The sequence below is a fragment of the Morone saxatilis genome, unplaced genomic scaffold (genome assembly GCF_004916995.1).
Source record: "Morone saxatilis isolate NCDOM2014 unplaced genomic scaffold, NCSU_SB_2.0 Contig20, whole genome shotgun sequence".
Classification (NCBI taxonomy): domain Eukaryota; kingdom Metazoa; phylum Chordata; class Actinopteri; family Moronidae; genus Morone; species Morone saxatilis.
This window is the reverse complement of record NW_023339763.1, coordinates 18569823-18583478: the sequence shown is the minus strand read 5'-3', so window position 1 is coordinate 18583478 and position 13656 is coordinate 18569823. Positions and strand designations below refer to the sequence as shown.

Genomic DNA, 13656 nt, shown 5'->3' with positions numbered 1-13656 from the left:
ATATATATATATATATTAAAAATCCGGATTTCATAATGGACTCCAATTTCTTCCTCACGACTGATGTTGGCAGGCTTTTTGGGATGTATGCTGTCTGAATGCTCTCTTGTGTATCTTCGCCTTCAAATACTGAGGTTATTTCCATTGTGTGGCGTTAATCACTATATCCCCGTTATATCTAGAACTGTTGAATGTCATTGTCCAGCTCATTTTCTCTCATAATATGAACCCAAGCGTAAATGTAGAAGCTAACGCGTCGGCCTAACCTTGGAGCAGACGGAGGTATCGGGTTTATCTGTTATTAAACACATAATTAGCCGTGTTTTTTGGCGTTTACACGGTAAACGCGCTCCGTTGTTTGTCGCCTGTCTCTTTTATTTAGTCGTCTGGTGCTTTTTCACCGGAGCCAGCGCGCACGCAATCTTTTCCAGTTCGGACTGGTTTGGTTTTTGAAAAGGACACCGTCCGTGCGATTACCCACAGGCCAATTAAAACCACATTAAGAAAACATCACGTACAATAAAGCCTTTTTGTCCTTACTGGACATTTGCAGGCCTTATTTTTCGTGTCGCTGAACCACAGGTGACGATTAGGCTAATTCCAGAAACAGCAAGGACACCATGTTGGACATTATTCGACGAATACTCCACAGACCTTCTTATAGACGATGATATTATTAGCTCTGAAGCAGGCTTAGGCCTAGTTTACGTGATATTTGCAACCTACAGCGGGGGGTGGGGATAGCCTAGCCTCCTACTGTATGTCGTCGATTGTCGTGCGAGGGCGGACAGCTATATATCTCACCATATTTCAGGCTGTTTGCGTCTTCAGGGCCAAATGAACCCTATAAAATGCCTTTCCCCCCACTGCCATATTTATCCCTGTCTGTTTTCGACTGCGCTTGAAGCAAATATATAAAGGGTAGGCTAAGGAAAGATAGCCGTGACAACCTTTTTTGCCGAGCAGGCGGTTAAAACGTAGAGCCTGGTGCCAACACACGACGTGTCATTGAACCGTGGCAACGCATTCAACAGCCCCTGTGTGGGCCGTACGTTACATTTGTCACCCAAATGTGGTTATATGTGTTCATCCATGTGGGTAAAATCATAAGGAAACCTCCCCGCCCTCGATGTGGTAGGCTTTCAGTGTACCCAGGCCCGCCGTGCTAACGTGAAACGTGATGTGTTACAGGACACAGTGTAGGCCCGGTGTGACTGTGTGTGTATACGGTGAGAGATGATAGATGTGAGTGTTGTTGGTTAGATTCCAGTAACATCAAACAGAATGGTTCGTGAGGCTGGGAGCACACGGGTTGTGGCGCTGTCCAGTGCTGAAATGTCGCTCTCCAGTGCTCAAAGTCAGACAGCATGCTTTTTCATGACAGTCACCAAACGAACAGAAATCCATTAATAGTTGGTTTAAATCAAATGTGAAATGAGGTGTCTATCTATATACAGGGTGAAGGGTATGTGTTTAAATTATTCCTCATTTCATCAGGGACAACAGAAAACCACGTACAGACCCCTCAATGGGCAGTCTTTAGGAACCACAGGGAGACACCATTTTTATAAGTTGAATATATTCAGCTGTCATAGCAAGTCTGACATTAGCAGTGACCTGTAGGGAGATGGAACGTTAAACCTTTCCAAGGCAAGCAGTTATAGGTTATCTGCCTTTTTCAGAACAGACGTGATTTAGCATTTTCTTAATGTTTGATTGCAAAATATTCCTTAGAATTCCTGTGGTTTCTGTTCTGTTGTTTCCCTGTATTATGCTCTGGAAACAAGGAGACTGCACACATAATTTCATCAGCAAATTCATCAGCAGGGAGATATTTAATCTTTTTTTTGTCAAAAAGCTTAAACATATTGGCTAACTGTCTTTTTTTAGATTTAGAGATTGCGATTTTAGATTTGAGTGAAATACCAGGTTACATTCACCACCAATACCTGTTGACTGCACGAATCAATTCAAAAAAAAGGTATCAGTATACAGCAAATGAAGGAGGGGACGTTACTATCCCATGTGCCACAATCAGTAGAGCCCATAGAGACCTGTTTCACTTTATCATCATCAACTGAAAGTGAAACGACTGTGGACAGAGTGGCACAGATCAGAAACAGTTGCCTCACCTGGGTGTGGAGCTTCCACAGTGGGCGGTACTCACAGGACGTGGACGCTGGTGGGAAATCTTCATCGCTGCACTAGCAACTCTTCCTGATTGGTTGGAGTGCCAGCTCATAGGTGATGATGGCGCGAACCTCCACACACATTACACCTTTGTGGTGATAATTGTTGCTGGGGAGTGAACAGAAGCACACAGTGATTACATAGATGTTCCATAGTTCAGTATTAGGCAGTGAATGTCGACAGCCTTTTATCAGGGTACTGTACTTGTAGATAACCACTGTAGTCTCAAGTAATAAAGTATGTTCTGCACATAGATGATGATAATTCCCCATTAGACAGTAGATATCAGAGGTATCACAGGTTCTATTGCCTTTCTGTTGGGCTGGTTGGCAGCTTACAGGGACCACCAGCACCACCAGGCCAACTATTGAAAAGGATTTGTTGTTGTTAGAGGATTAGTAATGTGTCAGCGTGTAAAGGTGACCTTTATACACAGTTCTGTCTCACATTAGTAGTGTAACCTCATTACAACTAAGGTCTATACTACAGCCTCAGCTTTTCATAGAAGACCAGTTCACACATTCACTCAACAATTTGATTGATTTATCTGAGTTGATAGATAGCAATAAAGCCCACGGACTCCACACTTCATGCTAAAGTACTATGAGCTTTTTAAGCTTTTTTCATTTGCTTTCTGAAATATATCTGCTGCTACATCAAGTTGCAGAATGTTTAAGATGCACATTAATGTAATAATGTTAAGACTGAGTTTAGACCAGGGATCTCAAACTGCTGGCCTGGGGGCCATTTCCAGCCCTCCATCTGTCATATGGTGTCAAAATATGATATCATCTGGCTGATTATTATAAAGATTATAAAGATTTTTTCATATATATATATATATATATTCTAGTTATTTCATATAGGATACACTTTCCTGTCTAATGTCTCCTGTGTAGTTTTTGCTGTGTAACCATGAGCTGTCACTCAACACAGGTTTTTGTTCATCATTGATGTAACAGGATTAGAATCCAACTTGCAAAAAAACCCCATTAACTTTCATAGATTCCCACTGCAAAGAACAGAGGTACAAGTGCATGTTCACATGAAGCCATTTTTCATGGAGCTTGCACTTTTTAGTGGTAAATGACACTCTCACTTAAACTGGCTGTCTCTCACTGAGGTCATTATTGGTGCATCCAAAAGAATAGGTCTATGTAGGTCACAATACAACATGATGTGACATCATATCATATCATATCAATTTGACTTTTGCAAAGCCTTCAGTAGGTGATTCTTTCTGTGATTTCTGTGATAAATACCACCTTTGGATATTTCAATTAAATGCTTTACTAATGTACCACAACAATGTAAGTTTAAATATCTTCATTGGGGAATTTTAAGCAAATACGGATATATGTGACTGCTTGCGATAATATCAGCCTATATTTCTGCCACCCTCTGGCCACCCCATTCATTTTTTTTCTAGATCAGCCACTGCATGTACTTACCCCCAAATTCCACCAGACACAACCGTGCCATGTTCCAGCTGCGGTAACCACGCCCACTCTAGGAAATGCTCTGAATTCTACCAGAAAGCCTGAAAGCAAATGGAGAACATGAATCGTTCACTAAATAAGACTGTGTATCTAATGTGTATGCTGTATTAGATAGAAAGCTTCTGGCATGACGTTTTCCTTACTATTGTGTTTCCAAGGTCTTTTTCGTTTGTATGCTTTATATAACCACTGGATATTTGTATTTATTTTATCATTAGGTCTGCCCCAGCCGCTGGAGCCCCTGCAGCAGAGGGAGGGAATCAACCTCCCAACCTCACCAGCAACCGTCGTCTGCAGCAGACGCAGGCACAGGTGGATGAGGTAAGTAGTCGGCTCACTCCGAAGTCATTTTGTCAGGCTCAGATGTACACACGGTTTTAGCATTGTTCATTGGTAACTTACTGGTAACTCTTTAAACGGAAAAACACAAATCATTGTTAGGGATGGGTTTGACTTTAATCACAAGTACACTGCTTGAAACCATGATTTGACACAAAACGTAATAAACAACTTCCAATCATAATCTATATCTAACATTTGAGCTCCATGCTGTCGGACCCTCACACACACACACACACACACACACACACACAGTCATTCTGTCTCGATACCTGATTGCACTGCATTGCTTTGCGTGTCTTTCCCCAGGTGGTGGATATCATGCGTGTAAACGTGGATAAGGTTCTGGAGCGTGATCAGAAGCTGTCAGAACTGGACGACAGGGCTGATGCCCTGCAGGCTGGAGCCTCTCAGTTTGAGACCAGCGCTGCAAAACTGAAGAATAAATACTGGTGGAAGAATGCCAAGGTGAGGACACGCAGACGTGCTTGCTCGAATAGCAAATGTGTGTGTATAAAGGCTGCATTGAACTGTCCCGTTAAAGGAAAGTCAGTGGCCACCACAAATGTCGATTTCTGCTAGTATCATTTTTCTCATCATCATTATCGATGTGTCATTGGTTGGTTTGGGGTAGAAATTCGACATGTACTGTACTATCTACATCATCATGAGATTACACACTGGCATGACGACGCCTTAGGAATCATCGTTCATGCTGTGCAGCGATGTTTTTAACTTGAATTTGAGGTCATTGAGGTTAATTTAACTGTGGATTAGGTGACAGTTGAGAAATCCATATATGAGTGTGAATAATAATACAGACAGGGGCAAGTGAAAGTTTGGTGTCATAGTGAAATCTTGCCTGGACTACATGGCCTTTGTTTTTTGTTTTGGGGCTTTTAAGAATTTGTTTAAGAAAATAGTGAAAGTATGGTAAAAATATGACACATTTGACTGCTTTTCTAATGACTTTTTTTTTTTTCCACTGACCACAGATGATGATTATCCTGGGTGTGATATGCGTGATTGTCCTCATCGTCATTATTGGTAAGAATTCTCTTAACTTTTCTGTGCACATACACTGTAGAACACAATGTAGAGTTGCTGTCGTCATCTCAATGGGATGAATCAATTGTAAAATAGTGACACAAATTGTCACATATTTAACACACATATACTGTATAATATAAGGCGTGCTCCTAAAAAAAGTATTAATTTCCCAAAACCTAAGAAAGTTATTGGTAAATGTTGGTTTGATAGCTTTTTTTATGCTGATTCATTACTTTAAACATTATGAATTAAACAACTTTTCCTTTTTCTTTCAGTGTACTTCAGCACCTAAGAAGAGTTGCTCCTACCCCAATCTAATCCCAACTTCCTTGCTATGGAAAAAACCCTCAAATTGATTACAAAATTAACCATAAGAAAATAATTTATTATATATTCCCGATTAGCCTCGATATAACACCCCTAAACCCTTCAGGGCCCCATGGCTCCCCCACTTCCACCACCTCGCCTCTGGACCCCTGTCAATATTTGTCCTGTGAGTGTGTGGCCCTGTCTCCTTTCTGGGTACTCTTGGCTTTTCTAACCTGCCATACTGAGAACCAAACACTTGTGACGATGCAACAACAGAAAAGGAAACAACGATTGGCGATAATTGTTACATAACTGATATATATAGTTCTTTGTAGAGTTTTATTCTGATATATACTGTTTTGTAGGTGTGTGTGCGTGTGTGTGTGCATTTTGTATTTTTTAATTTTTGTATTAATTTTACGTATGCTTCAGCGTTAAATACTGCCTATTAATCAAAGTGTGTATCTTGCATGTTATCATCATCTGTCTGTCCCCTGCTTACTCTCTCTTTTTGGTGTATTTTTGCACAGTGGAGTTAGTCTCCATTTAACTAAATACCAGTTCATTTTCCAGTCCATCTCTGTCACTCGTGTCCACAAGGACAGTCCAAAATAAGCCAGAGAGCTAAAAACTTATTATTTATTAAAATATCAAGTTACAAACATTTGAGCATTATAGACAAAACTGCCCTTGACAATAGCTCCAGATTTCTATAACTTGATGCCATCATAAATTCAAGTTTTAGCTTCTTTGCTGACTTACCGAGAGAGTTAATGCTCACCGATATTGATCAAACATACAAGTAATGCATGAATTGTTAACTAATCCCTAGTAATCATCATTTCTAGTCTTTTCCATCTGAGTGTACTTTCTCTTTCTCCATTTGACTCCTCTAGTATTTCATCTGTAATGTCTTTAACGCCCCAACCCTCTTCTGTCTCTTAGCATGCTTGAACACCTCAATTTCTTCGGATAATTTCAAAACTGCCATAGTACAGTTGGACCAATGTCTGTAGATTATTCTTTTTTATTTAAATATTACGTAGTGTCTTATTTCGAAAACATTCCTTCATTGCAGTCTAGTGCAAATGGTCTTACCGTAGCACATGTAAGTGTAAGTATCTTTAAAAAAAAAAAATACATGCGATAAAACTTGTGTCGAAAATGTTGGTCATAAAAACCATAGGAGAAAATAGTTCTAGTTAATAGCTGTAAGGGTAACCTCTGGATAGACAGGATAAGACTTCTGTCCAAATTATTTTCTTTTGTAATATTGATAATGTTATCCTAACATTACACTTACAGTATACTGTGGAGATGTCATTAATGTCAAACTGTGGATATGGGCTCGCAAAACAATTCTAATGCCAGGTGATAAAATGGGGCCGTTGCATTCATTGGCAATTGATTCATTTTCATATAGCAAAGGTTACTTCTACATGGACACTGAAAAGCCTTAGTCTCCAGTCACTTCTATTAGTTACTGTAGAATATTTCCAGTCAAACACGCCCTCACACTTTCAGTCTGTGTAGGGGGAGTGGCTGACTGCAGAGAAGGAATCTGTTTAAAATGCACAAACAACCTTGTTTTTGATGGCGCTGTCTGGCTGGTCAATAGCCTGGCCAAAGGAGATCCTCGTGCAGCAAAACCTCTCCACATGAAGAGCACATAAAAGAGACAATTCAGCCTTATTTTGAAAATCCAGGAACAGGGATGGGAAAAATGTCGAATTCAGTTATGTTTGAGTTCAGCAACTCTGGGGGAAGGCTCGGATATTTACGGTCAGAGGTTAGGGACAAGACATGAAAAGCAATTATTCAAGTGTGTTTTGCTAGCGCAGTGGTTCTCAGTGTTTCTCCCTATAGTTAAGGCCTTTTTTTCTTTTTTAAAATATAATAGATTATATTTTTTATTATAGTATATTTTTGTGTGAAACGGACAGGTAAAGAGGAAGTGTGCAATCAGTACTAATTGCTGCCAACAGCAGCGAGCTCCTCTTTACCTCTGTCTGGTGTGTTTTTTGTAATTCAGCTCCGTGCGTTATACACTGCCAAGCAACAAGGGAGAGGCTTCTATTGTTATTTCTTTCATTGGTGCCCTCGCTGGTATGGTCTTTTACATTTTGTTGGCATCTACTCCTGTGCATACTACGCTTTTGGCTACTTTATGAGCAGGAGAGCAGGGCAATATGATGCACTCTTTACTGTCCTGTCAAACTAAGGCCTTGTACACATGAACATGAGGACCTGGAATTCCTTAAAACTGCAAATGTTGGAGATTTTACCTTCAACTATAGAACTAGAGTTATACTTGTGGTCTTGGTAAATCTAAGCTTGTAAATGATTGGATTTTTTAATCAAAATCTAATCTCTGTCTCATTAAATGGAAAAGTGTGCAGGCCTGCAATAATAAATGCTACAAAAAACAGAAAGCAACTCATGCTGTATTGCCACTAATGCCATTGTTAACTATCCTAAAAGGTATAAATTTAGCTAACAGTGGCTTATAGACCACGAAACCACCTACAATATTTAAAAAAAAAAGTGTGTGTAAAGCCTTAGTAGCCTTGTCTCTTTTCAACATGACTTTGTATCTTCCCCACCAGCTGAAAAGACCAACCTGCCCCCCTTTGCTCAACTCACTGATTCTGAATCCTACAGTGTGTGTGTGTGTGTGCGCATGTCTGAGTGTGCATAGCCGCATCAATGTGTGTGTGTGTGTGTGTGTGTTAGAATAGCTCTGTCTTGGGAATATCCCCAGTTTATCCCGACAGATTAGGCCGCTTAAATCTCAGAGTGAGGGCACGTTGTTTCCTTGACCACTGAAGTACACAAGCAGAGAGGTTACAGATCTGCCGGCCAGTTCTATTAGGAAGGACCCCGACCTTAACAAACCCACTTCTCCCCACTTCCCCTACAAGCTTTCCTCCAAACAGAGCAAAATTAAACTGCAGAAGATTACCAAAGACCAGATTACCATGCTTATGCTGCCAATTGCCATCAAAAACAAGTGGAGAGAAACAGGTTATCCAAACTACCCCAGTCTATTTTAAAAAGCTTATACCCTTACCTTATTTATCCACAATTACAGGACCTTTTAACTGTCACACACCATGTACATGGTGTGTCAGTTTGGCTTGTGAGTGTGCCAGTCTAACATATGCAAATTAAACCAAAACATAAGGACCGCATGCTTCAAATCTTAAATACAGTCTCCCCCACCATGTGTACCCAGGTCTGAAGAGCTTCTTTAATCTGTGACAAGTTTTTAGACACATGATCCTATAACGAATAATAGCACAACTCTTCTTTTTTTCTGTGTCTCCATAGTGCTGCCAAGTTCAAAAATGAAAAGACATGTAGACTAACTATAGCTATTAAATATAAACCAAGAAAAAAGTTACAAAAAATCTGCATTGTTTGGTGTTGTAATATGGGGGTGTTTGGGGAGTAGGGGGTCCTATATCCTCAGGTTTAAGGTATTAGCAATTTACCAAAATATATATGAGGACAAAAACTATATTATTAACTGTAAAATTGGGTTTTCGGCAATAGAAAATCATTATAGGGTTACAAATGTGGTCCTTTAAGCCATCCTGCAGGAGTTAACCACACAGTGGACTGAAGTGAAATAACACTACTGATTGGGGTAGGACTTCTGTGTTATCCATAAATCCAACTGTTGTGAGTGCTCAACCTATTTGATCACAAAAGTGAAAATGAAGTGAGTGCTCTTTTTCTGTTGCTTTATTGTCTGTATGAAAAGAAGTGCGCATATATTTTAACACCGTGGCACTTTTTCTGTTGTGGTTTGTTCATTTCGGTGGGATGGGAACATGATTCAGTGGAGAATATTGTCTTACGTCAACCTGAAGAATTGTTCAGTGATCTCAACTTAACGCTGCATTCAGGTCATTTGGGGGTGGTCCACAATGCAAGTTGCCAACATGGAGAAAAAGCGTTCAGACCCTCTTCCAGGTTCGAATTATAACTCGTGAACTTGTGATTCAAACTTGAAAGGAAACAAGCAAAAAGAAAGAGACCAACAGAAGAGCAGGGAACGTTCTCCAACGTTTACCACCCCCAAATGGTATGAGTGCAGCGATAGGAGGGAACCTGAGTCTCTGAATGTTCACTGGATGGCTATAAACATACAATATTCTACTTAATATATGTTAACATGTTTTATTTTTTAACAAAATATTGTGGGGTTTTTTTTCTGATTTGCATCAATTTAGTAATAACTCCAGATGTCACTGAATTGTTTGTGTGCAAGCACTGATGGGTAAAGGTAAAGAAAAATGGGAAGTTAATGGGAAAAAAGTATTTTTACCTTCAATTGTCCAGAATGCTTAGAATGATTCTACAGTTTACATCAGATTGACGTTTGTATCTACAAGATATATTTTTTGTTTAAATCTGTTTATTTTTGAGGAAAGATTTTGGTTTCTCTTTGGGACGAGGGTTTCTAGGATGAAGGCTCATATTGCCCCTGGTCCTCTGGCCTTACTGGAGGGACAGGACTGGAGGATCATGGGCAATGTGCTCAGTTTTATTTGATCTTTTTCTTTTCCTTTGCTATTATTTATTGATAGATTTATTGTGCTGTCATTTGGTATGGGATTAGAAACTAAGCAAGGTTGACTCAACGTAAAGGAGAGGAGACTGAATGAAAAACTAAAGTACATAAAATAATTGTAGTGTAAATCTATCAATGTCTTATTATATTGATGAACATCATGAAATATATGTATATTGGAAAAACAGTACCTATGACAACTTGTACTTTTGTGTGTGCTTCACGTGCTTTGTGGGTGTGCAACAATGGGCAGATGCAATTTTGACTGCAATTCTGGGACCTATCTGACCTGTATGAATAAGCATAAATTTATTATCAATACAAAGAAAAAGCTCTTTCTTTATCCTATTAACATGTGTTTTAAAAATACATGCAGACTTGGAGACATAAAAGTGCACATTTCTGTATTAATTCAGAGTCACTTAAGACAAAGCAGTGTTTCTATAGCTGACGTCCACATCCTACTGCCTCACACCGACACACACACACATATAAAATATGCACTTAGTCCCATTTATCAGCAGTTAAAACTAGGGCTGCACGAGTAACCGAAATATTATCTAAGTCGCAATATGGCAATATCCAAAAGGCAGAAGCTGCAATTTTTTGATAAAGGTACAGTGTTTAACAAACAGCATTATAATGAAGTACTGTAGTTACGAATAGATGACCAGGCCCACAAATCTTTATCCAGATTTAATGTATGTTGGGTACAGACCCCAAAAAATGAAAGTAAAAATGTGTTTATGCAAGAATGATCATTTCCACACTAATTGTTAAATATATCTCACAATATCTGTAACAGCATCATCACAATATATTTTTCACCATATCATGCAGCCCTAGTTAAAACTACAATCCTCTGTTAAAGAGCATGAAGAGCCATATGTGTTGAAAGTGATAACAATAACATTTAAAGAGACATTATCATTGAAATATAGTATATAAAAGGCATTCTTCCATTTGATGCTGTATGTTATCAACGAAACATGATTAATCCCTTACTGTGCTTCATGCAGCACATTAGGGTTAAAAGTATTGGAGGGTTAGTTAATGTTAGTATCCTAACATTTCCACAGTCATGCAGACTGATGGAGCAGTATCCTCCATTCCCAGTCTATCACCAACTAGTAATGGTAGTCGGAGTAGAGTCACTTCCGGCGACTTTTATTTTGAAGTTCACATGGTAGCTTTATATATATTGTATCCAAATCATTGTATCATACTCCCTTCATTCCTTTATTAGTTATTTAGTTCATAATGAACAGACTACTCTTCATAAACCCCGTATTAACTGCCAGACATAGCCAAGCTAACGTTAGCCCTCAGAAACGCTGACTAACGTTAGTAACGTTACACAGAGAGGAAGGGTTTTGTGCATTATTAGCTGACACATCGCTGTGCTGATATTTTCTTCACTTTCTTTCTTCAGTTGCTTGGTCAGCTCAGAACATTGTTCCCCTGCGCCCACAACCGTCTGTCTGACACCAGCATCAAATCCAACCTCTTACAGCCGAGCTACCGGCTAATCGCCTACTACAAGATATTAGCCAAAGCCTAATGAGCTAACACCACTTTGAAGCTGACAGTGTGTGGTCTGGTTAAAACACACGGCTACTATAGTGGGAATACCACTATATATAAACATATATTTGTGATGCTTTGTCCGTAGAAGAAGACGAAACTGCAGGGTGACTGAATACGGGTGAAGAGTGAACCCACCTCCTCTCACACCGCAGCTCCCCGGCGCCCAACTTGTAGTTTCAGGTTTTCACCACCAGGTGTCACCATGACAATAGTATGGGCATGCATATTGTGGACCCACTGTCACACACTTACCTGTCTGCTAACTCATCATAAATATATATCACATAACGTCTACGTTACATAGCATCACTGCATGTAAACATTTGGTTCTGTGGATCACAGTGTGTTAAAAAGACACAACACACAAACACAAGTATAATCATTAGAGTCCACTACACAGACTATATATATATATAGTATACAGGAAACAGAAAGGATGGGAAATGTGTCCTATGTTGCTTTTTATGTATTTACAAGTAGCAAAAGTCCACCAGTGCAACCACAATCCCTTTTCTTTCACTACATTTTTGGCCAATTAGTCATCCATATTAACAGTCAGGCATGACTGTATGAATGTCTGCAATTTCCGCTGCAATTTTCATTTTTGAAACTTAGCACCGAATTTGAATTTATCGCTTGAGAAGAAGAAGAAGCAGAGATTCCTTTTTGCTGTTTCCACTGTGAAAGTGAGGTTTTCTTCATGAGGTATGATATTGTCATTATAATACCTCGACTTACTGGCAGCTGATGATGTGTCTCCTGAGCTGTTGCCATGAGAAGTGAGGGAAGGCTCCCAGCATTAAGTGTGATACTGTATGCTTAATTTTAGTAGTTGTTAGACAAACATGTGGATCCTCAGTGTGTTTTAGGGTTCTTATTACAAGATTTCACTTCAGTGCAACATCCCGTTAATGCCAAATGAGGTGCTGTGAGCTTTTTAGCACATTGTCCATACACTGAGCGCACAATATCACATTCTTTCATGCAGGTCACAAAGAAAATAGCTATTAGGCCTTATTGACATCCCTCTTTATATCTAAGAAAGCAAATTAGCTTACAAAGTGGGAATCTTGGATGCTGCTAGAAATTGAGGACAAATGTTGATATTTGATACAGTTTAGAGTCTTCTGGTGCCTGGCTCCATCTGTAATGCTGTTGAAGGATTTCTCTGATTAAAAGCAGGATACCATTCCTACTTTAATCTTTATCTCTCTCCATGTCTTTCTATTTATTGCAGAGGTCACATGAAATTTGGCCCGCCGTACTGCACTGCATAATTGGAAGACCGATCTTTTTTTAACCTGCGGAGAGTGAATTTGAGAGGAACCACAATTACAGAGAACAGATGGGTCTACGATTATTGTGAAATCATCAGTTTCGGTCTGTCACCTTCTCAGATGGATTCACACAACTGCAGACACATTGGTTTTTATCCTGTTTTACACCTCCCCAGCGCACTGCCACATTTAATAGTGTTTTTATAAATTGAAGAGATTATCTTAGACTTAATGAGAGAGTAATTTGCCGAGGGAATGTGGGGACTACAGTTATCTGTTGGCTCAGGAAAGCATGAACATGACCTAACTCTGGGGTTCATGCAAAAACAACTTCTCACTTTGTTAAACTGCCTCTCTGTCAGATCGTTTTAAGTTTGTTTTCCATTTTTCTGATTTCTTCAACCCCTCCTCTCCTTACCCATCTCTCTCCTCTTCACAAGAGTCATCTGCTCCCCCATGCTGCTCCCTCTGACTCTCCAAAAGGAATGCACGTTCTGCTTGAAGGATTCGTCAGGAGTTATTGCAGAAACCTACACCCTTGGATTGGTTGCTAAGTGTAAAGGTCACTGTTACTCCCACACATCATGGCAGTGGCTGCACAGTTGTGCACACTTAGACACTGTCCGCCCCCCAGCAGACTCTGCACGTCATTGCATTCCTGCTTCTGCTGCCTGTTATCAGGACTTTGGGTTAACACAAACACTGCACAGCAGGACCAGGGAATGCTCATTTCTCTCGCTCACTAGGACCATCTAAACTGTCAAAGTTCACACTTCTTTACCTGCGGCACCAAAAATATTTCAAGCAGGCCGTAAAACCTGAAAGA

At 39.7% G+C, this 13656-nt stretch overlaps 1 protein-coding gene across 1 annotated transcript in view; it reads left to right on the top strand.

Annotated features, from left to right (window-relative positions):
- vamp2 (vesicle-associated membrane protein 2) overlaps positions 1-10296 on the top strand; it is a 10776-nt gene extending 480 nt beyond the window's left edge. The window contains exons 2-5 of the mRNA XM_035666918.1: positions 3908-4010; positions 4338-4496; positions 5024-5075; positions 5354-10296. Coding sequence (XP_035522811.1) covers positions 3908-4010; positions 4338-4496; positions 5024-5075; positions 5354-5370 — 331 coding nt within the window. The 3' untranslated portion in view covers positions 5371-10296. The remainder of the gene's footprint in view (positions 1-3907; positions 4011-4337; positions 4497-5023; positions 5076-5353) is intronic.
- Positions 10297-13656: the final 3360 nt, after the last annotated feature.